The sequence below is a fragment of the Phoca vitulina genome, unplaced genomic scaffold (assembly GCF_004348235.1).
Source record: "Phoca vitulina isolate PV1807 unplaced genomic scaffold, GSC_HSeal_1.0 scaffold19, whole genome shotgun sequence".
Taxonomy (NCBI): domain Eukaryota; kingdom Metazoa; phylum Chordata; class Mammalia; order Carnivora; family Phocidae; genus Phoca; species Phoca vitulina.
The window spans coordinates 12,700,839-12,723,628 of record NW_022589722.1 but is presented as its reverse complement, the minus strand read 5'-3'; the positions used below and the strand labels follow the sequence as shown (position 1 = coordinate 12,723,628).

Here is a 22,790-nt window from a genome sequence, read left to right as displayed (position 1 = left end):
TAAATACCTTTTCAACAGAATCAATTTTCCATTTAAAGCTCTAATCTCAAATTATATTATTCAAAGTTTAATTTTTATTTGAGCTGGAAAGGATACTTAATGATGTCCATTTTCCTTTGTTTCATTGATAATATCCTAAAGGAAATACATACATACATACCGCGTAAATGAGGTTTTAAGCCATGACCAAATTCTTGGAATATTAAAATCATTCAATACATGAACATAAAGAAAATGTTTAAGTATTTTAAATGCTCTAAAAAAGTAGCCTGAAGACATTTAGTAAGAGTGCCTTGAATCATTGAATTTCTCTTCTATAATTACTTAAGCATTTTAAAGAGTACTGCCAGTCAGTAATAGTTTAAAATAGAATTTTACCCCAACCTTTTCCTGTTTTGTTATTCTATTTAAATATAATTGCATCACTGTTACCTCTGTTTAGATCTACTGTTTATTAAGGATAAGGTTTAACTATAAACCATTCTTTGAAGCAAAAGACTTTTTAGGTCTGTTTGATTTTTTTCATATTTAACAAAATTTTTTTAAACTGGGAAATTATTAAATTAACTTTGTTAATTTACCTGGAGAACTAATTTTATTAATTTGCCTGAGGAAATACAGGTACCATCTCAATATGAGTGTACTATTTTACAAGACCTAACGATGGGCCTCCCAGTTTGGAATTATTTTATAGCTAAGGTAGAAACCCCAATTTACCTTTTGGTTTCTCTCACCAGTCTCTACAGTGTACTGCCCTACCCACTTCCTCCGTAGTTCCTTCCTGCTGCGGTCCAGCCTCCAGGATGGGTGAGCCCTAAGGCACCCTTATTCTCTCAACTCTTGTTTTTACTGTTGGTGGACCAGTTGAAGCTATAACCCACCCTAAGGCCTAGGCCATACCTCCCCCTGGCAGTAGGGTGTCACCAAATCTGTCCATTCTCATAAAACTAACTCCAGAGAGAAGACTCAACACCTGCAGGTGGAGTCATATAAATATTCTTTGGTCTAAAGTTAAACACAATAAGAATAAGCTGATGAATTTCTAGGAAGCAAATACATTTATTTTTTTATAACTTCAATCTTAAAAACACTTTGCCCTCCTTTGAAAATGAACGTCTGGAAATGGGCCCTAAATATGACAAAACTCAGTTCCTATTTCCAGAAAGATAGATTCAGTCCCTATCTACAGAATTTAAAAATGTTTGGACCGGAGCCATGTTTCAAGGCCACAAAGAACATAAAGGAAGGATTGTACTTCTCTTCCCTATACTTTCCTCCCCTCCCACCTAGCGCGTAGGGGAGGCCCAGTGCGATCACTGAATTCAAAGCAGGAGGCTTGTGATTTCTGGACAGAGTGGAGTCCTAGAAGAGCAGATGATGGCGCTGCCTAAACTGAGTTAAATGGATGTGCCACGCGTTTCTTCAAGTGGTTATCAAATAAGAGGCCGGGATGATTTCCAGACCAAGGTGGTATGTGCTGGGGCTTGTTCTTCCCAAAATGGCTGCTACAACTTATGGGGATGATGTGAATATTTGGATCAGCATTTGGCTGTAGTTCTGCTTTACATGTATGGAACTCACATTGAAGTTTAATTATAAAAGTGCCTGAGTTAATTCAACAATTAGGGAATGAGTTTGCATATGATTTGCATGCTTAATGTACTGACACCTGAAATGTCCCCATAACCCCAGCTTCATCCCACTCACGCCCACCCCCAGCCCTACCCCCAGCCTTTGCACCGCAACCCAGGGTGCCCCCAGCTCCTGCCATGTCTGTTCAGGCTGCTGTGAGAGCTGCCTGTTGAGCTTGGCCCAGGGATACCTCAGCTAAACTAAGACAGGGCTAACGCGAAGCTCTGACGCTTGGTCTCAGTTGTCACCTCAGCAAACACTGGATCGAAAGGTCTTTTAACGTCAAACAACTCCTCCTTTTGTATCATCCCACGGAGTTGCGTGCAAACTTCTGTTGTCCTGTTAACAGTGTCACCCGTGACTTAAATGTACAACACCTGTTTGCTGTGTTGTTGTTGCTTTATCGAGGGAGGGGAAGAAGGTGAATGGGGCGGACTAGAGGATTTGCTGGATTTGGGGAGAGCTTTTTAATTAAGAACTCCTAGCTGCATGTTTTCAGAGTTTTAACTATAGGTATTATCACTTAAATTACATTCAGCTTAAATTACATTCAGCTTCAAAATAGTACTGAAATCCACATTTTCTACATTTTCAATTTCATACAATTTTTTTTTTAAGAGCAAATCACAGCCAGTTGAATTAAAGACTGAGAGATGATACAGACCAGGTGTTTGAAAGAGAAGGAAAAGAAAAGATCATAATAGGCAGCCAGAGGAAAACTTTCTCCTAAAATTAATTGCAGTCTTTTTTTTTTTTTTTTACAAAATAAAAGTTATAAAGAGAAAACTCAAGAATGAGTCAGGGATGGGTCGTAAGACAGACAAAAATGCTAAAGTAATTATTCCAGGTAAAGTCTTACCAGTTTCAACAGACAGGAGATAAGAGAACCAAACCATATGCAAGTAAATTAACAACTAGAACAAAACTAACACAGAGAGTGGCTTAGACGAGGGCGTGAGGAGCTCGAGGGACTCTGGTAGGTCACGTGCTCCAGTGAGACGCCAATGAGCTCGCAAGATACTAACTGCGCTACCTGAGTCTGGGAGTGACTCATCTCGAGAAGAGCTTCAGGTTCTCTGCCTCAGTGAAAAGGCCCGTGCAGTCCTGAGGGGCTCTATAGAGTTTTCCTCTAGTTTTTCAAAGACAGAAAGTTTTCCTCTAGTTTTTCAAAGACAGAAACCAAGCAAAGCCTATGCCGAACACTTCCCAGCGTTAGCAGCCGCGGCATGTGCCACCTAACGTAAGTCCAGACTGCACAGAGAGAATTGGAAAGCTAGTCCTCTTCCCCAGAACACACGTCCTGTTTAAGCTCTTCCTGGAGACTTGCGGTTTTTAAGCTGTTGGAGTTTCTGATCCTTTCAAAGAATTTAATGAAAGCTGTAGACTTTTTTCTCCCCCAAAACATACACCTACATCCAAAATTTTGCTTTCTTATCCTAGATTCCTTGAAAATCCTCCTTAAGAAACCCTACAGTATCAACCCATTTGCTAGTACTTCTGTAGAACTTGGTCTCTGACCAAGGTTTTACTTGGTTTGGGAGCTCGTGAGACCTATTTATATTCTTCCAACTCCTGAGAAAGGTAATTCGTTAATTCTGCAAGAGCAGCCAAATCCAGATTAAAAGAGAGTGGCTTTGGAAATCTGCCTGTTGTCTAGTTTTTGTTAATGTCCATTTGAGAACAAAGAACTGAATTTTGAGAAATTAGAATCTTTTCCAGGGAAAAGAGTGAGAAATCACCCGTATATAATATCTAAATCAGACCAGAACCCAGAAAAGACCTGCCAACACCGGCCTTTGACTTTATAGATGCTCACACAAAGCCATTATAGTAATAAAACTAGTCAAGGCTAACCTCATGGAAAATGATAGATGGAAGGATGGGATGTCCTTCTGTCTCAGGTCTGTCTTAGTGGGCGTATGCATTAAATGATAGGCTATCATATGTGCATGTGCTTGTATTTGTGAATTAAGATCCTCAAGTACATGCATATTGCACATATGACCAAACTTGGTATTTAAATGTTTATTATTCATTTGTGCTTAAGGTTTCCTGAGAAAGGTAACTGAATACATCCAAGACCGTCATGGTGGCATTTTATCAATACAAGTGAATTCAGATGAGGGAAACTAGCCATCCATTCGTAAATTTTTCTTCAAAAATTTTGTTTAGAATCACACTTACACTGTCTTTTCTCCAGAGATCTAAAATCATCCCAAGTACATGGTACATGTCATATTTGGAAACTGAAATTCATGGAACTGTGTATTCTGAATGTAAAAGCAATTCAGACTAAAAAGTTCAAATAACCAAGCTTAAAAACAGAAGTCTTTCAAAGGTCGTATGTTCTTTTTCTGTTGTAACAGAAAATCATGAATTAGTGCATCATTTATGAATATCTCCATGTTTTATTTTAAAATCACTTAGTTTAGGGTGTCCTTCTAAAAATGGAATAACTCCTTTCACGCCCCAGAAATTAACTCAGCTTTGGGAAGTATGATGCTACCACATATGTAAAACCGTAATAAACAGTAAAAGCATTTCTACACATATAATACACCCAAATGCATTTGCCCATTCCAGCACACATGTGTAAGATGAACTCAGGCTAGCTGTAGGGAATGAGCTTTGCCGAATGAGCTTACCTCTAGAATAAATGTCATTTTCAGACAGGAGACTGGGGAGAACCTTCCATTACCTTGCGACCTCCAAATGAAGCCACAGCCTCAACTCCAGTACAATACTGGCAACACCACCCAGAAAAGCTCATCTTCCAATCGTGTGATTACAAAGCTTTTGTAAGTTACCATAAATTCAGTATTTGGGTACCAGTGGGGATGGAGGGTGTATTTCTGGTTTGTTTACTCTTATATTGAAAATAGACCAAAATGTCCTCGCTGAAGCTCTTAAAGTGTTCCCTTCTCTTTTTCTTAAAGTAACCTTTTCTATACAGAGAAAGTCCAAGTAAATAGAGCTTAATAATCCCTTTTAATCTTGTGAATTTAAGGTCTATTTTGCCTTCTTCTTATACAGTTGTATGTTTTAAATGAAATGTGATAAAGCACAATCTTAAAATGGAAATGAATATAAATATAACACGTAGACATCAACACTCACTCACCAATGATCTCAAAACACTGGATCTACTACCAGATTTTTTTCATTAGGATTATATTACTGGGTACTTTTTTCTAATAGGAGAGAGAATCAGGCTTAGCTGAGAATCGCAAGAAATATGAACAGGTGAATGTTGAAAAAATACCATAGGTTTGGGGACAGGTGGTTGTCATGACTACAGCAGGAAAAGTAAAATCACCTCTTTTAAAAAGAAATGTTTCAATTAGGACAAACTTCCCCAATAACTGAAAAGGCAAGGATTTCTCCGAGATCATTTTCCTTAATTTGATTAAGACGTGCGCGTTCTGGTTGTCGCATAGCAATTTCGGCCCTTTTTTCATTTTGTTATCCATCCCTCTTTTACTGTCTACTTATAGTGGAGCATTGGATTTATTTCAGCAGTAATCTTCCCCAAACTGTGGAACTGAAATGCCTCCTTCCTGCAAAGCTGAAACGCCACACGAACCCCTGAGCCTTTCGGAACGCGCGTTGCCTCGGGCCCTTAACCACGCCCTCTGCTCCCTTCAGGGCACGCCCCTCTTCGCGTCGGGCATTCCTGGTCTGCACGCCTGATTCTCAGTCCTGGTTTTGCAGCGTGCCATGTCAGGAAAATATTTTGTGGGGTTTTTTTTGTTTAGTTTTTAAGACACATAGAACTCTTATTTTGTGTGTGTGTGTTTTTTAAAGACACATAGAGCTCTTTCGCTCTCTCGCTTTCTCTCTCTCTTTTTTTTTGGAAGGAGATTAGGGAGGGAAAAAATGACAAAAGAAAGAAACCCTATTGAAGCTTCAAAAAGTTGAAGAGGAGTCAATTGATGGAAAGGCAAAACAGACATTTTGCTACAAACTCTTTGTCCCCCCCATCTCCCAGCCAGAACTTGGAGAGTGAGTGGCGTTTTGTACCAAGACAGTATTGGATTAGATCACCTAACAGCAAAAAGATTGGTAATTCTTGGGAGGAGACGTTCTCATCTCTCTCCTACCCCATTCAGCGCCCGCGCCCCCCTCCCCCCCGTGTCGGTTTGCACCAGGAACTGGGCTCTCTCACTTCTGGAACAACCGAGATGCCATTCCCTCTCCCCGCAGGCTTCCATCTCCTGCGCATCCCATTCTCAGGTGGATCAGCCACTGGGCGTGCAGCTGTGAATGAAAAGACCCCAAACTGCATCTCCGCCTGAGAGCGGCCTAATGTTAATTACCTTCGCAGCCAACTCAGCCCAAATTGGGTGCATGTCGCTTAGCTTCTCAGCTGTCTCATACAACCCTGTAATTACGTAGAGAGTAGCGTGATTTATTTTTGCAGACATTGCTGCCTCAAAAAAAAAAAAAAAGGGAAAACATTTTTAGATGCCCCCATTTTGCAGTTAAATATGATTTGAAAGATGGCATCTTTAGAAAATGCTGCAGTTTTATTATAAAGAGCAATTTACAGCTCTCAACTCTAGTTAATTCTACAGCATTCTCTCTCTAAAAGCATTTATTTGTTAGGATTAGTTACTGTTAGTTTTTAAAAGTTATTCAACAACTTTCAGCCAGGAAGCCAAGCCAGTAGGACTTCCACAGTTTGGTTTTAAATTGCAACTCGTATTTATATCCTTTTTTTCATAAATCATTGAATTGTTTTGTATTTTAGTATTTAGGTTCTATGCTGATAAAAGAGCTCAGAGGGACAGAATCAACCCAAGATGCCTGTGCAAAAATGCGGGTAAGTTTGCCAAACATTTTTATTTCTAGTTGCTGAAATACTAAATACCGGGTATGGTTACAAATTGCCACTTTTCAAATGACTATTTTCTTCATCTGCTGGTCAGCTGAATCACATTGCCTTTACATAAAAAAGGTGTTTGGGCTTTGTTCGTGTTTATACTTGAGCTTATCTCACTGTAGTGTGAGTTGATGTCTGTTGGACTTATGGATGTATTTATGCCACGTTGCATTTACTCTTATTTTTAAAGATTTAAAGTTAATTGTATGTACATTGGTCATTCTCCAGATTAAGAGAAAAATGGTCTTTAGTTTATTGCAAGAAAACGGTTTAAGCACCTACCTGCCGGTCTGAGAATACTTACTGTAAAGACCACCAATTAACTAAAAAGTTATCAAATGCTCAAGTATTGAGAGCTTATTATATAAAGCTAATATTCCTTATGAGACTTCTCAATTCTGGGGTTTTTTTAGTATAAGAAAAAAACATTCAACTCTGAGTAAATCATGAAAGGGCAGTAAAGGTTGACAAAAATGGCAGTTGTAAATGTCTGTGATCATTGGCCGCTGGATTCCTAGGAGTCTGTATTAGCCAAACCGAATCTTACTCATACTGCACATCCACTGTAGTTTTTTTTTTTAATGTGTCCCTTATCCTTGCTTCCTCCATTATAGATGTACAGAGGCTGTGGCCATACATACATACATACAGTACAGATTAAGAATAGTAGACTCATTCCATATAGCAACTAACCAGAGTCAAATTTAAGATTGTTAGCAAGTGAACCCTAACTCTGATTTGTGGCCAGTATACGTTGTTTTATTTTACATGAGCAGTGTCGGGTGGGAAATATTTAAAAATTAAACTAAAACAGTTATGAAGGCAAATATGTAATATCGATTGCTCATAGAAAGCCAAGTATGTGTGAATCTTCATGAAATTGAGACCTCCGGATGTGATCGCTGATTTAATATTTGGATCAGTTCAATAGCAGGAAGACTGAAATTAGTGATCCTTCTTTTGATGTAGAGTTATATTGTCAGTGCCAATGAATCTTTTATCCCACGTGCTGTATTTAGATGAAAAAAGCTGTGATATGTGTCGAGAACTCTGTGTTCTGGTTTTGTTGCTGCTTACATTGCTTTGGAAGTCACTCTTAGTCATCATGATAATGACTGCTAATATTTACTGAGTAGTTAAAATATACCAGTCTTCTGTGCTGAGCTGAATGCTTTGCATGTTTATCTCATTTAATCCTGCCACAAACCTGGAGTTTAGGGCAGTCCTTATCCCCGTTCTACACGTGAAGAGACTGAGGCTTGGAGAGGTTAAATAACTTTCCCAAGGTCACATAGTGAAGAACTTGCCAATCTGGAACTGGAACACAGGTCTGTCTGACTCCAGAGCCCAAGCGTTTAACTACTCCACTCCCCTCCTTCTCCTGGGCCTCATTTTCTCACTTAGAAAATGAGGACATTGGACTAGATGCCCCTTAGGGGTCCTCGTTCGTGGTTTTATAATTCCAGGAATCTTGTATTCTAAATGTATATCTGATCTTAATTATGTCACCAATGAACAAGAAGAAAATGGGAACATTTTTCATTCGTCAAGGCTCATAATAATTTTAGAGCTATTTATGAACACGTCTAAGAAATTAATTTGGCATCTCTGATTTAATACTATTAACTCCGTTATCTGGGTCCAGCTACTTCAATGCTGTAATCAGCATAAATAGTGCATAGAGTACAGAACACCATTTAAAACCAGATTTGTGATTTGAATTTCCGTCAATTTCATGAAATTAAGTGGATCTGAAATTCCATTCTGATAACAACAGGAAAGCCATTTTAATAGTGTCGGTGGAGAATAATTTAAATACTTGTTGCTGAAAATGAAACAGAAAAGGTCGTCTGTTTAGAAGCCATTCTTCTGTTCTTTGGGGAGTTTTTCTGGTTTGCTGCCCTTGGTGTTTACTTGGGGTCGTTTACATGAAAATAGGAACTTTATTGCTTCTTAGGATATCACCAACTCTTATTTCCCATCCTGATTAAATAAGTATCAGTCTTTGGTACAGTAGCTAAAGTTGCACTCACTGCACTCACTAGAGCCTTTCCTAACTAGAAGCGCAGGCTTGCTGTTATCCGGGACTATTGTGTTGTGAATTAGAACTCTCACCAACTGAAAATGGTGTGGCTCTCAACTTGCAGTTAATTTTCAGTTTGAACCTCAAGTTGCTATTTTCTCTGTTTTCAATATGGTGGCCTTGAAGGCCAAAGTCCCAGAATCAAGTCCACCCAGGGGGAATACTTTAGGACACAGATGATCTTAAAAGTTGATATATAGTAATATCATTAGGCCAAAGTACTGTAGATTAAAGCTTGACCTGGTTTACTCTTTCGGTGGGGGAAAAAAGACCTTTTCAATCCAATGGTATGCGTTTTAATTGAAATTAAAATTTCTTTCCCAGTAAGAAGTAAATCAGTATGGTTCTTTATTCTGAGAAATATTTCCTTAGTGTACTTTGTTAACAAAGATGCCTAAGATTTGGCTCCTGCTCTCACTGACTTCAGTTCAGTGGAGGAGTCTAACATGTTAACATTTTAGTTCCCCCAGAGAAGTATCACTGTAGAGGGGTCTTCATGTGGCCCGTAGCCTGCAGGAGCATCCTAGCTGATCCCCAAAATGACCTGCAGGCAGGGTCTCTTAAAGTCAGTTTATTAGTACCAATAACAGTTAACACTTGAGAGCCATATAGCAGGCCTTGCACACGTGATTATGTGCATTTATTCACTTAATCATGAGGTAAGTATTGCTATTGTCCCCACTTTTCATATGAGGGAACCAGGGCCAACGAAAGTTAAGTAACTTACCCAAGGTTACCCGGCCAGCAAGTGGTGCATCCAGGGTTTGAACCGGGGTGATTTACCTTTACCACCAAACTCCAAACCCTAGGCTGTACCACCCCTCTAATGAGCCAGTGGAACATTTATTGTCCTGAGTTTTAAAACAGCTGAAAATGTGGATCATTTATATTGATGAAGAGCTTTAAGAACCCTCAAAGACTCTGTAAAATTAGCCAAATTAAACCATTTAGGTACAGACATATGTAGTAATTTGGAGTACATTCCAATCTGTTAACCTAAATAAAAATTTCAGGAGTGTTTTTATTGCATCCTAAGCAACTATATTTTTTTCCACAATACTTACTTAAACACATGTACTTTGCCCCAGCACAAACCAAACACAATTTTCCCTCTTCGGAAACATTTGGAGTGTTTGGTAGTCACAATCGGCTAATTTCTAAGTTTATCTAAACCTGTTTATTCATCTCTAAGTTCCCTTCCTGTTCTGAAGCAAAGATAATTCTACACTGATGTCCTGGTGTTTAATTAGACACATATTATTTCAATCAAAAATAGGCCATCGTAAGCTAAGGTGTGTGAGATGATAGGAATTCACATCATTCTACAATATGGAATCACAGGTTAACCAGCCTTTTCCCTCTTTAACCTGTCTTACGATTTTTCTAATAGACTTGACCTGTTAGAGCAGTTTTAGGTTAACAGAAAAACTGAGCATAAAGCACAGAGTTCTTGAATATATCCTCTGTCCACCACGACCACCCTCACAGTTGCCCTTATTAGTAACACTTGCATTGGCGTGGTACCTTTGTCACAGTTCTGAACCAACATTGTTACGTTATTAACTAAAGTCTGTGGTTTACATTAGAGTTCATTCTTTGTCTTATACAGTGTTTCGGGTTTTGACAAATGCATAATGTCATGTATCTCCCCTTACAGTAGCACAAAGAATCGGTTCATGCCCTAAACCTCCCCTCTGCTCCACCTGTTCATCTCCTCTCCCCTGCCCCCACAGCCCCTGACAACCACTGACCTTTTTATTGTCTCTATAGTTTTGCCTTTTCCAGAATGTCATATAGTTGGGATCATACAGTATGTACCCTTTCCAGACTGGCTTCTTTCATTTAGCAATATGCTTTTAAGCTTCCTTCTTCTACATCTTTTGTGGCTTGACAGCTCTTTTCTTTTTAATCACTGAGTAATATTCCCTCGTGTGGAGGTACCACAGTTTGTTCATCCGTTTATCTGTTGAAGGCCACCTTGGTTGCCTCTAGGTTTTGCAGTTATGAATAGAGCCGCTATCAACATTTGTATGCAGGTTTTTGTCTTAAGATTTTTTTTCTCCTGGATTCAAACCCTCTTAAAATTATCTTCTGAATTGTGTTTAGTGAAGAAGAATCAATAGGAACTTACATTAAACCCTGATAATTTTTTTTAAAAGATTTTATTTATTATTTGACAGAGAGAGAGACAGCGAGAGAGGGAACACAAGCAGGGGGAGTGGGAGAGGGAGAAGCAGGCTTCCTGCAGGGCAGGGAGCCTGATGCGGGGCTCGATCCCAGGACCCTGGGATCATGACCTGAGCTGAAGGCAGACGTTTAACGACTGAGCCACCCAGGTGCCCCAAACTCTGATAATTTTTTTAAGCAAAACTGCAATTTTTGTCTTATCTTTCAGAGTTTTCTGCAATAAAACCCTAAGAGATTAGATATGTCTTGATATTGAGGCACACTTGTAGGAAGATTGAGTTCTGTGAATTATTTTGCTCTTCAGTAGGACAACTTGGCTGCTTATTTCCTTTACTATGACAGCTTTATAGACCTTTCTAGTTAAAATTAAAATCTAAAAACATATTAGTAATGTGTGAGGAGTTTTAAGAGATGTCTGTTTAATCTGAACATACTCATTTAGTGCTGCCTTTTATGTTACTGGTTGGGTTTTCCAGCTAACTCTGTGCTCAGAGACAGTCTTCATTTTTGAAAGGACTCCTGAGGGTAAGCATTAGTTCTAAGATCCAGAATACGATGCCCCCAAAGGTGTTCCCCATGGAACACAGAACCTTCCTTCTGTCACCCCTCATGTCACACTGTCCAAGCTCCTGGCTCCTCATGCCCCTGCCCCTTAGAGGGCAAGAACCATGTATATTGTATCCCCAGGGCCTGCCGCAGCTTAGCTTCCTTTTAAGGTGGTTTTGATGGTTCAATAAAGTAATGCCTATAGAGAGTCTGCTAGTTCAGTAAAACCTCAAAAACACATTGACCTCTTCCTCCAAACGTTTGAAAAACAAGTAAGTTGATGGATAGATTTGCTTTGGATTATTTCATTTGTTTTCCCTCAACTATAATGCCGGTGTCCCAATCATTTCCCTGGTTTTCTGTGTTCACAAATATGTAAGAGAGTATTCAAAAACTCGGGCATCCTGCACTCTTATTTCCAGTTTTTAAAGGCCATCACCAAAAGGGAGAGAAAACAATGGGAAACTGTAGATAAGATGGTAAATGTAATTTTGCAGTTTTATATTTTGGGAAGGTAACTTGTTCCTCAATTGACTGGGAGATAGCTTGCCTCTTTTAAATAATGTGTCCACAGGACTGAACTTTACAAAGCAATAAAGACGTTGCTTTGGCCTTTTGGTGTTCTCTTTGGTATAAGTAACTCCCACTTCAAAGATTCTAAAATGTACAGTGGTTGGTGAAAGGCCAGATGAGGGTCTAGTCCTTTTTGCCTCCCCAGACTTACACATACCCCATCCCCCAGCCCTAAATTTTGCCTCAGGGTATGATTATCACTAATACACAGTAGTCAGTCACTTCTCTAATTAGATATACCATTACAAAACATGTGCTGTACGAGGCGGGCCATTATATTCAATTTAATACTCTGTGAAATCTGACTTTCTCTAATCCCACAGTTGTTGATTAGTATTGTTCACAGGTGTCTGCTCAAGGAAATTTCTCTTTCAAAAAAAAGAAAAATATCTGTTTTCAACTACAATCAGGTAGAAATCTGCCTTCTTGATGCAAGATGAGAAGTATTTTAAACTTATTTTTAAAGTCAGGAATAAGCAGATCTTCTGGCAAATATAGGTTGGGGAATCTTTATTTCCCAAAGGGCTTTGATAGTTCAGATACCACAGTTCAGCTTTCTTGGTGAGTCTGTCCCCTTCACTTGTCTCATTTTTAAACTTTCAATCTAGAGGCAATTCTAAAGTTGCATTTTCAGATATATAGATTTCCAAATAATTGTGCCTTGGTTGAAGTGTGAAAGCTGTCTTTTTTCTGTGCTTGTAAGGAAACAAATTAATGTTGGAGAATGGATTGGAAAGCTGGGAAAAAGATTTTAGAATTAGATGGAAATGTTAAGAAGCCTCTTTGATCTTAGAAGAGACTCCTGAAACACCCTCACTACTTCACAGCACCAGAAGATGTCATGGGCGGCCTCTGCCTTTAAGTCCCACTTGTCTAAGGTCGTCTTTGGTTCCTTCTACAACTCCAGTCTATGGGGAATTGTCGTTCCCAGAAATCATCTCAGGGCCTACTACTTAGGAACCAGGCTGGGGGGGAAAAAAAAAAAACTTGTAAACAGCTGTTTTTTTTTTTTTTACAAGTCTCCATTTGCCCAAATTTGCCCATTTGATTCTTCAGGGAAGAATCAAATATTTCCTCTTTCGTTCCCTCCCAAGTACTGCCCGAGCCAGGTCAGTACAGGTTTAAGCCCACAGATGTGAACGTGTATTAAAATGACAATACACACAAAGAAACAGCATTTCTAACTGCCTGCTGCTGAGCTTTGCTTTGTGAGTGTTTTCCTGGAGGTCCTCCCAAAGGAGGACTCAACGGTCCCAATCCTTTCATCCCATATCGGCTTCATATCCAAGTTCTCTTACTTTTTTGTTTGTTTGTTCCTGTTGCTCTTGTTACTGGCTCTTTTCCCATGTAACACCCTCACTACTCCACAGATTTCATGGGCCGCCTCTGTCTTTAATTCCCACTTTGTCTTAAGCTCTCTTTCTAAACGAATTGAGTCCATTGTCCTCAGTCCAGACGTGTGGCTCTGCTGAACGCTCCCTGTTGCGGCCGCCATTTCACTGCTCTGCTAGCGAGCAGCCCAGAGGGGATTCTATATGCTCACCCATCTTGATTTCACTTCTCTCTTTTGCTAGTGGGATGCCATATTTTGGAAAGCAGCTAAGTGAAAGCATCCATCCTCAGAGTAAGAGTAATAGCTAAAATCTATTGGTGCCCACTACATGCTGGGCACCGAACTGCGTAATCCTCACAGCTCTCCAAAGTAGATGATGTATTAACATACCCATTTTACAGACGAAATAATGAAGACATAGAAGTTAAATACCTTTACACACAGTGGAGCCAAGACAGGAATCCAAACATGCCCTTCTGTGCTCTTGTTCGCTGTAGTGCAGTCGCTTCTGGAGGAAGGAGCCTAGCGGTGGGTCCCCTCATGAATTTAAGATGAACACATACACACACACACACACACACACACACACATTCACACTCTGCAGTTGTACTTATGAGCAATGGATTAAACAGGTTGGTGTGTTTTTTCACATGTTTACATTTGGCTTTTTAACTAAAGATTATACATTTTTAAAACTTCACATTTTATTATTACAGAAGCAATACACATTCATTGTTACCCAGTTTTAAAATAAAGCTACAAAAAGGAGAAATAAAAGCAATTGTAATTTTGTCACACAGAGATGGTAAACACCTCTCTGTTAACACCTTGTTCATATGTAAGCCTCCAGACTGATTCGTCATGCATTCATAGGCATCCCTTTCCTACAAAGAAATAGAAATATTCAGTGCCTACTGTTTTCTAATCTATTTTTAACATAACAATATATTTGAAAATGTTTATTCCAGTATATATTCATCTGCAGTATTACTCGTAGTGGTTGAACAATATTCCAATCCATAACTGAACAAAACTTACTTAACCAGTTCCCCTTATTGGTCATTAGGTCATTTTGAATCTTTTCAAATTATAACCAGTACTGTGGGCAACATCCCCATACCTAAATCTTTTGCAGCTGGTCTGATTATTTCCTTAGAATGAGCCACTAAATGTAGAGTGGCTAGGTCAAAAGTATACACATCTTAGAAACTCTGGTAAAGTATTGCCAAATTGCCTTCCAAAATATTTGTTCCAGTTTACACTCCCAGAAGCAGTACACAAAAATGTGTTGATGTTTGCTTGTCACATCTCTCAAGGGCATGTACTTAATATCTTGGATGTGCTCCTAGTTGAGGGAGAACTGGGGAACTTTTATGAGAAACCATACATCTTCAGCATGACCCCGGGGCTTATCAGCTCTGTCCGATCAACATCTATTCTAGATGTAACTCCAGAATCTATCTTTATGACCTGAACTCTTTATTTTATGTGAAGAATGTTTTATACTTTCACAGCCCCTGAAAAACTATGGAAGATTAAATAATTCTTGTTATTTGCTCTGAAGACCAAGAGCTGTAACTAAGTGCTAACTAAGGATTTTTGGAAATCACTTGTCAAGTGGAGGATAGTGTGTTTTCATAAATTAACTGCTCTCTGAATTAATGTAGGATGCAGTACAACTGAGTTTACATGCACAGCAGCGGAGAACAGTTCTGACAATGACTTTCAATCAAAAATCAACTATATTTTTAGAGCAGAGGTTCTCAAACTATGGTAGCAGCCGCATCTGGAAATTTGTTATAAATGCAAAATCTTTGCCCCTACCTCACTTACTGTCTTAGTTTGTTCAGGCTGCTGTAATAAAAATACCAGACTACAGGGAGAAATTTATTTCTCGTGGTTCTGAAGGCTGGGAACTCCCAAGGTCAAGGTGCTGGTAGATTTGGTGTCGGGTGACGGCCCTCTTCCTGGCTCATTGACGGTCATCTTCACTGTGCCCTCTCACGGTAGAAGAGGCCTCTCTTATAAGCCCACTAATGCCATTCAGAGCTCTATTCTCACAACCCGAGCACCTCCCAAAGGCCCCACCTGCTAAGACGTTGGGCATTAGGACTCAACATAAGAAGTTTGGGAGATCATAGACCTTCAGTTCATCGCACTTACTGAATCAGAAACTCTAGGTGTGGAGCCCAGCGATCTGTTATTTAACAAGCCTTCCACAGTATTCGAACGCTCACAAAAGTTTGAGACCCACTGCCTTGGTGCACTGGGCGTTCCGGTTAGGTCTGCCGGGTGGACAGGCTGCCCTGGTACAGTCAGGGCCCGAGGAGTAGAGATGGAGGGCACCGCCGTGCGCTGTGCTAGATTCGGCCAGGGTGTGTGAGTTACACTTGGCAGTGCAGTAGCCGTGTCCTGTGCCCGAGGACGCGTTTGAGTGGCTGCCTGCCCACCGTCTGCTCTTGTCACATGGTCTCAGCGAGGTTCTGTATTCACCCAGCCCTCGTGTCCAGTTATCATGACAAGAAAAGCCCTTGAGAGATCATTTAGCCTCATTCCCCCACCAAATGAGACTTACCCCTAAGTCATTAGTGACAAATGAGAGTCCAAACTATTTTTAAAGACATCCAGAGGGAAAAACTTCCTAGCTGCCCCTAATAATCCTCCTGCCCTCCCGACAAGTCTTTCCTTTTCATCTCCATGCTTACAATTTGAACCAGTTTCCTATTACAAAAACGAACACTTAGCCTTTCTCTCCTTGAGGCTGACAAATCACAGAAGTCTGTGAAGCTTTCCCATCCCATAGGAGTCTCCTGGCATGTCTCTGATCACATTTGTGGTTCTGCAAGTTCTTCCAAGGCCTTCATGCCTGGCTCTGGGCACCAGGGCTCTCTGAAAAGTTTGCTGGCTCTTCGTGCGTTGAGAAGCTGGTACTGTGGTTCTTTCTTATAAAGCTGGGTTTGTGCTCATTACCATACCTTAATTCATTTGCTCGTTCTCTTAATAATCATGGACTTCAGCAGCTGTTAGATTGAACCCTATGAAATTGCTGATATGGCTATGTCATAGGGTTCAACCTAAGACCATGTGCTAGTCATTATGGGGGAGACAAGAAACAAATCAAGAAAGGTGTGGGCCATCCTCAAGGAACCCCCCCATGGAGTGAGGAAAACAACCCTAGGACCAGGGCAGTGAACCCCAAGGGAGAGCAGCAGAGGGTCCCAGGGCAGGCCTTCAGAACAAGAGACAGCCTTCCTGTCAGGCTGGGAGGCCACACGAGGCTTTCCCAGGAAATGACCTTGAGACTGAGTTCCAAAGGGTAAAAGTGCATTTCAAATGGCTGATCTGTGGTCTGCTCTCTGCCTCTTACAGTCTCTGCAACATAACTAGTTTTGCTGAATACAAAATACGATACCGCTGGTTTTGTGCATTTTTTAAGTCGTTTAAAAGTCACTTAGGGCTACCAAACATAATTGTTTGATCCTATTTTAATTTACTTGCTGAAACTGAATACAATAATTAAGCTTTGAAATGAACTAAAGAAAATATTATGTGGCCAAATTAACAGTTATGACTCAGCACTTGAATATCTAACTAGAAAGCATTCTCAGGGTAGTCATGTGTGGGTTAAAAATATAAGTTGGATGGCAGTAGACCATCCGGAGATCTATTCCCCAGTCTGTGTTTAAAATACACTGGAAATGAGCAGAGTATTGTAAGAATGAAGGGTCGGTGACATCCTCCCCAGGGACTGCCTCACTCTGTTCCCTCTTTGTACTGGTTATGGGGCACAAATGATTCTCATTAGGAACATAAACATCACTCCAGACTCAAACGCAACATTACAGCTCACAACTGAAGTGCTCCCTGTCGTAAACCTCTTTGCTCTCACTCACACTTAGAAAGTCATGCTCTGAGACCAGAGCATCCCTGCAGTCTCAAAAGGATATTCTCATACTGTTGATTCTGCATTAGAAAATGAGAAACTGTTTCTTTTCAGGGCATGCTATAAGGATAAAATAAAAGCACCAGTGGCAATTTCTGACTCGATACAGAGATTCCAAGCAGTTCATAGTTTATAGTTTAATTTTTTTTTTTTAAGATTTATTTGACAGAGACAGCGAGAGAGGGAACACAAGCAGGAGGAGTTGGAGAGGGAGAAGCAGGCTTCCCACTGAGCAGGGAGCCCGATGTGGGGCTCGATCCCAGGACCCTGGGATCATGACCTGAGCTGAAGGCAGATGCTTAACAACTGAGCCACCCAGGTGCCCCCATAGTTTATAGTTTAAAAGGAAAAGACAAAAGATGGTATTGCTTTCTTGGGTGAATCCAAAAATCCCTCTTTAAAAAAAAAATGTTCTAAGAGTGTTCAATTACTTTCCCTGTTAAGAACAGTATCTCAGGTGCCCACCTCCAGATACAAGGGATATACAATCCCTATTCCGTGTAATGCTTACAGATAATACAAACCCAAGCACTAAATATAAAGCTGGCTTTGTAATTAAGATTCAAAAGTTGCATTTTAGTTTAGGTTTCAGAAATGTAGCATCCCTTTATAACTAAATATTGTTTCTCTTGGAGTAATAAAAGGATGATAATCTTATTCTGGGAAATTGTGAACAAAATACAATTGACTATCACTGTAATGCTTTTTCAGCAGAAGAGCAAGATGCTATAAAGGTTAAGTTAATTTGGGGCATTACCCACGAGTGTTCAGCTGCTAAGGTATCTGGAGGTCCTCATTACAAATCAGTCTCTCCTGTAAAACTGGCATTGAAGGGGAGGGAATTTGAGAACTGGGGAAAGCCTCAGAAATTCCACAAAGAGGGCGCCTGGGTGGCTCAGTCATTAAGCGTCTGCCTTTGGCTCAGGTCATGATCCTGGGGCCCTGGGATCGAGCCCCACGTCGGGCTCCCTGCTCAGCGGGAAGCCTGCTTCTCCCTCTCCCGCTCCCCCTGCTTGTGTTCCCTCTCTCACTGTGTCTCTCGCTCTGTCAAATAAATAAAATCTTTAAAAAAAAAAAAAAATTCCACAAAGAGTGTGGCACAGAAAAGAAAACAACTAGAAACAAAAGAGAACCATCACATAAGGTTTGCCCTGAGCATTTTACTGAAGAAGAGAATTCTGTTTATACAAATAAATAAGGCTTGACTGTTTTAACATATGTACATATATGGGAGCATTAACTATCCAGATAGATCACAGAGACTGCCGTGGCCCAGGGGCAAGCGCTTTGTAACTTGAGCAGTGGTCCAGCCTAGGGGGCCTCCGTCCCTGGGAAGGAGGAGAAAACCGGCATTGCATTGCAACTCGTAAGAGCAAATGGAGACAGTGGGACGCGGGTGGTCCGTGATTGCACTGAGGCCCTGCTCACTTTTCGATATCTATAGAGCCTTCATAAAATGAAGTAGGCCCTTATTGGATTTCTTGCCTCCTTGATTATTCTCCCTGAAGACTCAGTATAATTTGCTTTCTTTGTATGTATTTTCATCTTTCGTTAAAGTAACGTATGAAAAGACCTCTTTGAAGGCTCGGTCAGAGTACACCCAACAGAAAATCCCCTGAAAGAGGTTGGATTTTTATCTCTCATAGAATTATAAAGGCCTTAAAGGAGGAGCATGACATTGAAGGCCCGCCAGAGCGCCTCTGCAGCCAGCCAGGGTCCCGCAGCTTCTTGTCAAGGCGCTGAGCGGGAGAGAAGTAGGTTTGGACTCCCGCGGGGCCCAGTGCCCCCCCCCCCAGCGCCGCCCTCTGCAGGTGGCACAGACCGCCCACAGCCAGCAGCAGGGGCCACGCCAGGATGGCCTCCAGTTAGGAAAGCAGGGATCCCACGAAAGAAAAAGAAATGACCGGGCTTTTATGCTTTCTTCTTTGTTCAGCTTGGCTGAGCGTACGATGTAGAATCTTCGTATCCGGACCCAAACCACCACTGATGCCTTCATTTCAGCCTAAGAGCCGGTGTCCCGGCCTGTCTGTTCCTCTCCGCTCCCTCTCGCTCACATTCGGTGCACAGATCACTGTTCTTTCCTCTGCGGCCACCATTCTCCTCAAGCTGCTCTTAATAACATCAGCAACACATTTCTCTAGTTGCTAAAGCCAGCGATGTCACCCAGAAGACCCAATAAAAATAGCAGCCGCTACGTGTGCCAGCCACGGTGCTGGGCTTTGATTTTTCGGGCCTTTTTCGGTCCTCAGGGCCCCGGGCGCCACCCCCACCTTCTAAGGAATCTGCTGCTTGACCTCGGCGACATGGCGCTCAGCCTTCTTCCAGCTCTGTTTCAGCCGCAGTGACTGAGACAGGGGCTTCCTCGCCCTCTTGTTCACTCCTTGAGCCCCCTCATCTGCTCCCATCTCCTCAGGCACCCCCTCGATATGGATGGATTCCCAGATCAGATTCTTATTTCGCATTTCCTGCTGGACATCGCCACCTGATTATGGAACTGAGCATGCGCGGGAGGATTTCATGCCAAAGCCTGTTCCCCTGTCGTGTCCACTCATCTCAGGAATGGCCTCTTCATCCGTGAGTCCTCTCGCTCACTCATCTTCCATGGCACATGGGTTAGCAGAGCCACTTGAGTCTCCCTCGTCAGAGTTACAGCTCCCTCTCCCCTGATTGTGCCTCTGCCGCAGCCCGGGGGCTTAGGGTCTCCCTTCAGCCTCAGCTGTCCCAGTGATTCCAGTCACCAGCATTGTCTTTCTGCCACCCATGCTCTACTTAAAAACTTCCAGGGGATTCTAGCTTGGCAGAGTAAGTCACAATCTTCCAAACCTACTGTACCAGCCTCATCTTCCACCAATTACCCAAACCCACCATATTATTTCTCATTTCATGTATATGTTGATTCTTCTGCTAAAACAGCCTCTTCTGTCCTCTTTTGGCACCTGGAAAATCCTTGTTCTTCCTTTAAGAGCCAGCTCAGTCAGCGCCAGCAGGCAGACAGTGCTTGGTGAGTGAGTAATGAAGGCTTGCCCCACTCTCCCCTGCGAAGTGAGGCTCTCTCCGCTCAGTACTCTGGAGGCCTTCTGTTCCTATCACTGGTGCATTTATCAGCATTCGTGTCGTAGCTTCTCTTTGTGGTGTGTAGCTCCTGTGCTGTCCCTTCCGCTCCCTGCCCCACACACACATCGTTCCCAACCCTCTTTCCCACTGAGCCCAGGTACGAGGCTCAGAGTCTTCTCAACACAGCCCTTGGGACAGCCGCTTTCCATAGACTGTAGTTTGCACACAACCTGAGGTCTGTTTGACATGCCCTGAAGTAGACTCAGAGTTTTCCCATCACAGTGGGCTGCCTGCTATAACCACTCAATTGCTGAATGGATAACAAATGGTTTTACTATCTCTTTTTTTGGATTTTTCTTAATACTAAATGAAATGTTGATATTTTAATCTTATGTTAGCTATATATTGTTTCATGGTACGGATAGATCCTTCTGATAGAATGTATTCGTGCCAGGAAATGAGCGAGGTAATTTGTTGAAATCCATTGTTACTCTTTACAAAGAATTCCTCACACACACATTCAGTTCACCAGGCCACTGCCCATGCCGGCCGTGGCCCGCTCTCTGTACAGAGTTCAGTCCAGGATTTTGCCTTAAAGTCCATATACTGAGTGTTGTTTTTTCTAGCTTTACCTTTGATTTATCTTGCACACTTTTTTAAAAAAAGATATTTATTTGAGAGAGAAAGAAGGAGCAAGCGGAGTGGCAGAGGGAGAGGGAGAAGCAGACTCCCTGCTGAGTAGGGAGCCCAACTCAGGGCTCGATCCCGGGACACTGGGATCATGACCTGAGCGGAAGGCAGACGCTTAACCGACTGAGCCACCCAGGCACCCCTGTTTTGTACATTTTTAAGAGTTGGTTGGATAATGCATTAAAAAGATAAAAAGTATCTAAATTTCTTTTTTTTTTTTAATTTTTTTTTTTTAAAGATTTTATTTATTTATTTGACAGAGAGAGACAGAGTGAGAAAAAAGTATCTAAATTTCTTTGGCAGGGCGCCTGGGTGTCTCAGTCGGTTAAGCGTCTGCCTTTGGCTCGGGTCATGATCCCAGGGTTCTGGGATCGAGTCCCGCATTGGGCTCCCTGCTCTGTGGGAAGCCTGCTTCTCTCTCTGCCCCTCCCCCTGCACTCATGCTCTCTCTCTCTCACAAAAATAAATAAAAATCTTTAAAATAAAGAAATAAATCTCTGTCAATCACGAAAGAAAACTAGCAAGTCCGGGTAATTTAAAACTAGTTAAAAAGCACTTCAGGAGAGCAGCTATTTTCTATACTGTATGAAACATTTAATAAATACTAAATAGTAACACTCCTACTGATCCATCCTCTCTACGTTTGAAATAGGTGTAGTAGCTATCCAAAAGATGTGTCAAAACAATCAGGAGAACATGAAACACCTTATCCATGGCTCAAGTGAAAGATGTAACATAATTATCATTTTTAAGTTCAGTGAGTTTCATTCACCCTATCCAACTAAAAGCCTTCTTTAATTCAGGTCACATTTCGGAATTTAAAAATGGAAAATTGGGTAATATTTCCCCCCAATTCCCTTCCTAGCCATAAGACAGGTGGTTGTGGGACACCCGCAGTGGAAGGTTCTGGTGTGTCAGGCATGAGGCAGTGTGGCGCAGCGAACAGTGATGAGGGGACAGGAAGGGAGAGACGGGGTCTGAAAAGCCCACAGCCGTGCCTACAAGAGCAGTTGCGCTGCATCCGCGTTTACCTGTAAAGCGTGTTCTCCATGTACCGCCTCAGGACTCTGTGCTCTTGGTGAATTATTGAAATGGTTTCCTCACCTTTTTATGTGTTTTCTCTCTCCTTTTGTTCCCACCTGTCTTCTCTGGAAAATCCATCAGGCTAACTGTCAGGTAGGTTCTTCTCGATGTTTAATGTGATTATTAGGAGGAACCGTGGTGGGAAATGAAGTACACAGACTAGGGTGACCCGTGATGAATGATCAAACTGAACAGAAAAGGCACATCCTCAACTGTGGAGAAACTTTCCGCAGATGCATAAAACTCCTGAGGCTGCAGACTCGCAGCACATGAAGCAGGAGGGAACACGTATCATACATAAGAACTTAGCCTAAGGAAATCTAGTGGCTCTAAATGATTAAGTAGGTCACCTGGACCGTCCGGTTTTGCTTTGGCTCAACACACGGGCTGTTCTGGAGGGCTTCACTGTGGCAGGGTGGTATTCTATCCTGCGTAGTCACCCGCTGTGGTGCTGCAAATACGTCAGCTCGTAGGGATTTGGCCAGGTTCAAGAAAAATTCACAATGATGTGTTTAAGTCCCTATTTTAACTACATGATTCAGACCTACATCGTGCCTTGAAGAAAGAGTGACTGGGAGAAAGGGGGAGTGGTGGCGTATGTTTTGTTAATGCCAAACTCACCCTTGGCGTTAACTCTGACATGGTTTAACTCCAGTCAAAGAACGGTTGCTTGAAATCGCAGTAGGAGACAGAGCTGTTCATTTCTCCCTTTGGTGTCAGCGAAAAGGAGTATTCCTTCACCCACGGGAAGCGGCAGAACAAGCTCTTTTTAGATTCTCAAGTG

General features: G+C 41.6%; 1 protein-coding gene across 15 annotated transcripts in view; it reads left to right on the top strand.

Annotated features, from left to right (window-relative positions):
* ANKS1B (ankyrin repeat and sterile alpha motif domain containing 1B) overlaps positions 1 to 22,790 on the top strand; it is a 1,095,895-nt gene that overhangs the window by 1,036,628 nt on the left and 36,477 nt on the right. For all 15 annotated transcript variants that reach the window (XM_032416344.1, XM_032416343.1, XM_032416340.1 and 12 more), the window contains 3 exons: positions 4,302 to 4,430; positions 6,383 to 6,454; positions 22,088 to 22,099. In XM_032416344.1, coding sequence (XP_032272235.1) covers positions 4,302 to 4,430; positions 6,383 to 6,454; positions 22,088 to 22,099 — 213 coding nt within the window. The remainder of the gene's footprint in view (positions 1 to 4,301; positions 4,431 to 6,382; positions 6,455 to 22,087; positions 22,100 to 22,790) is intronic.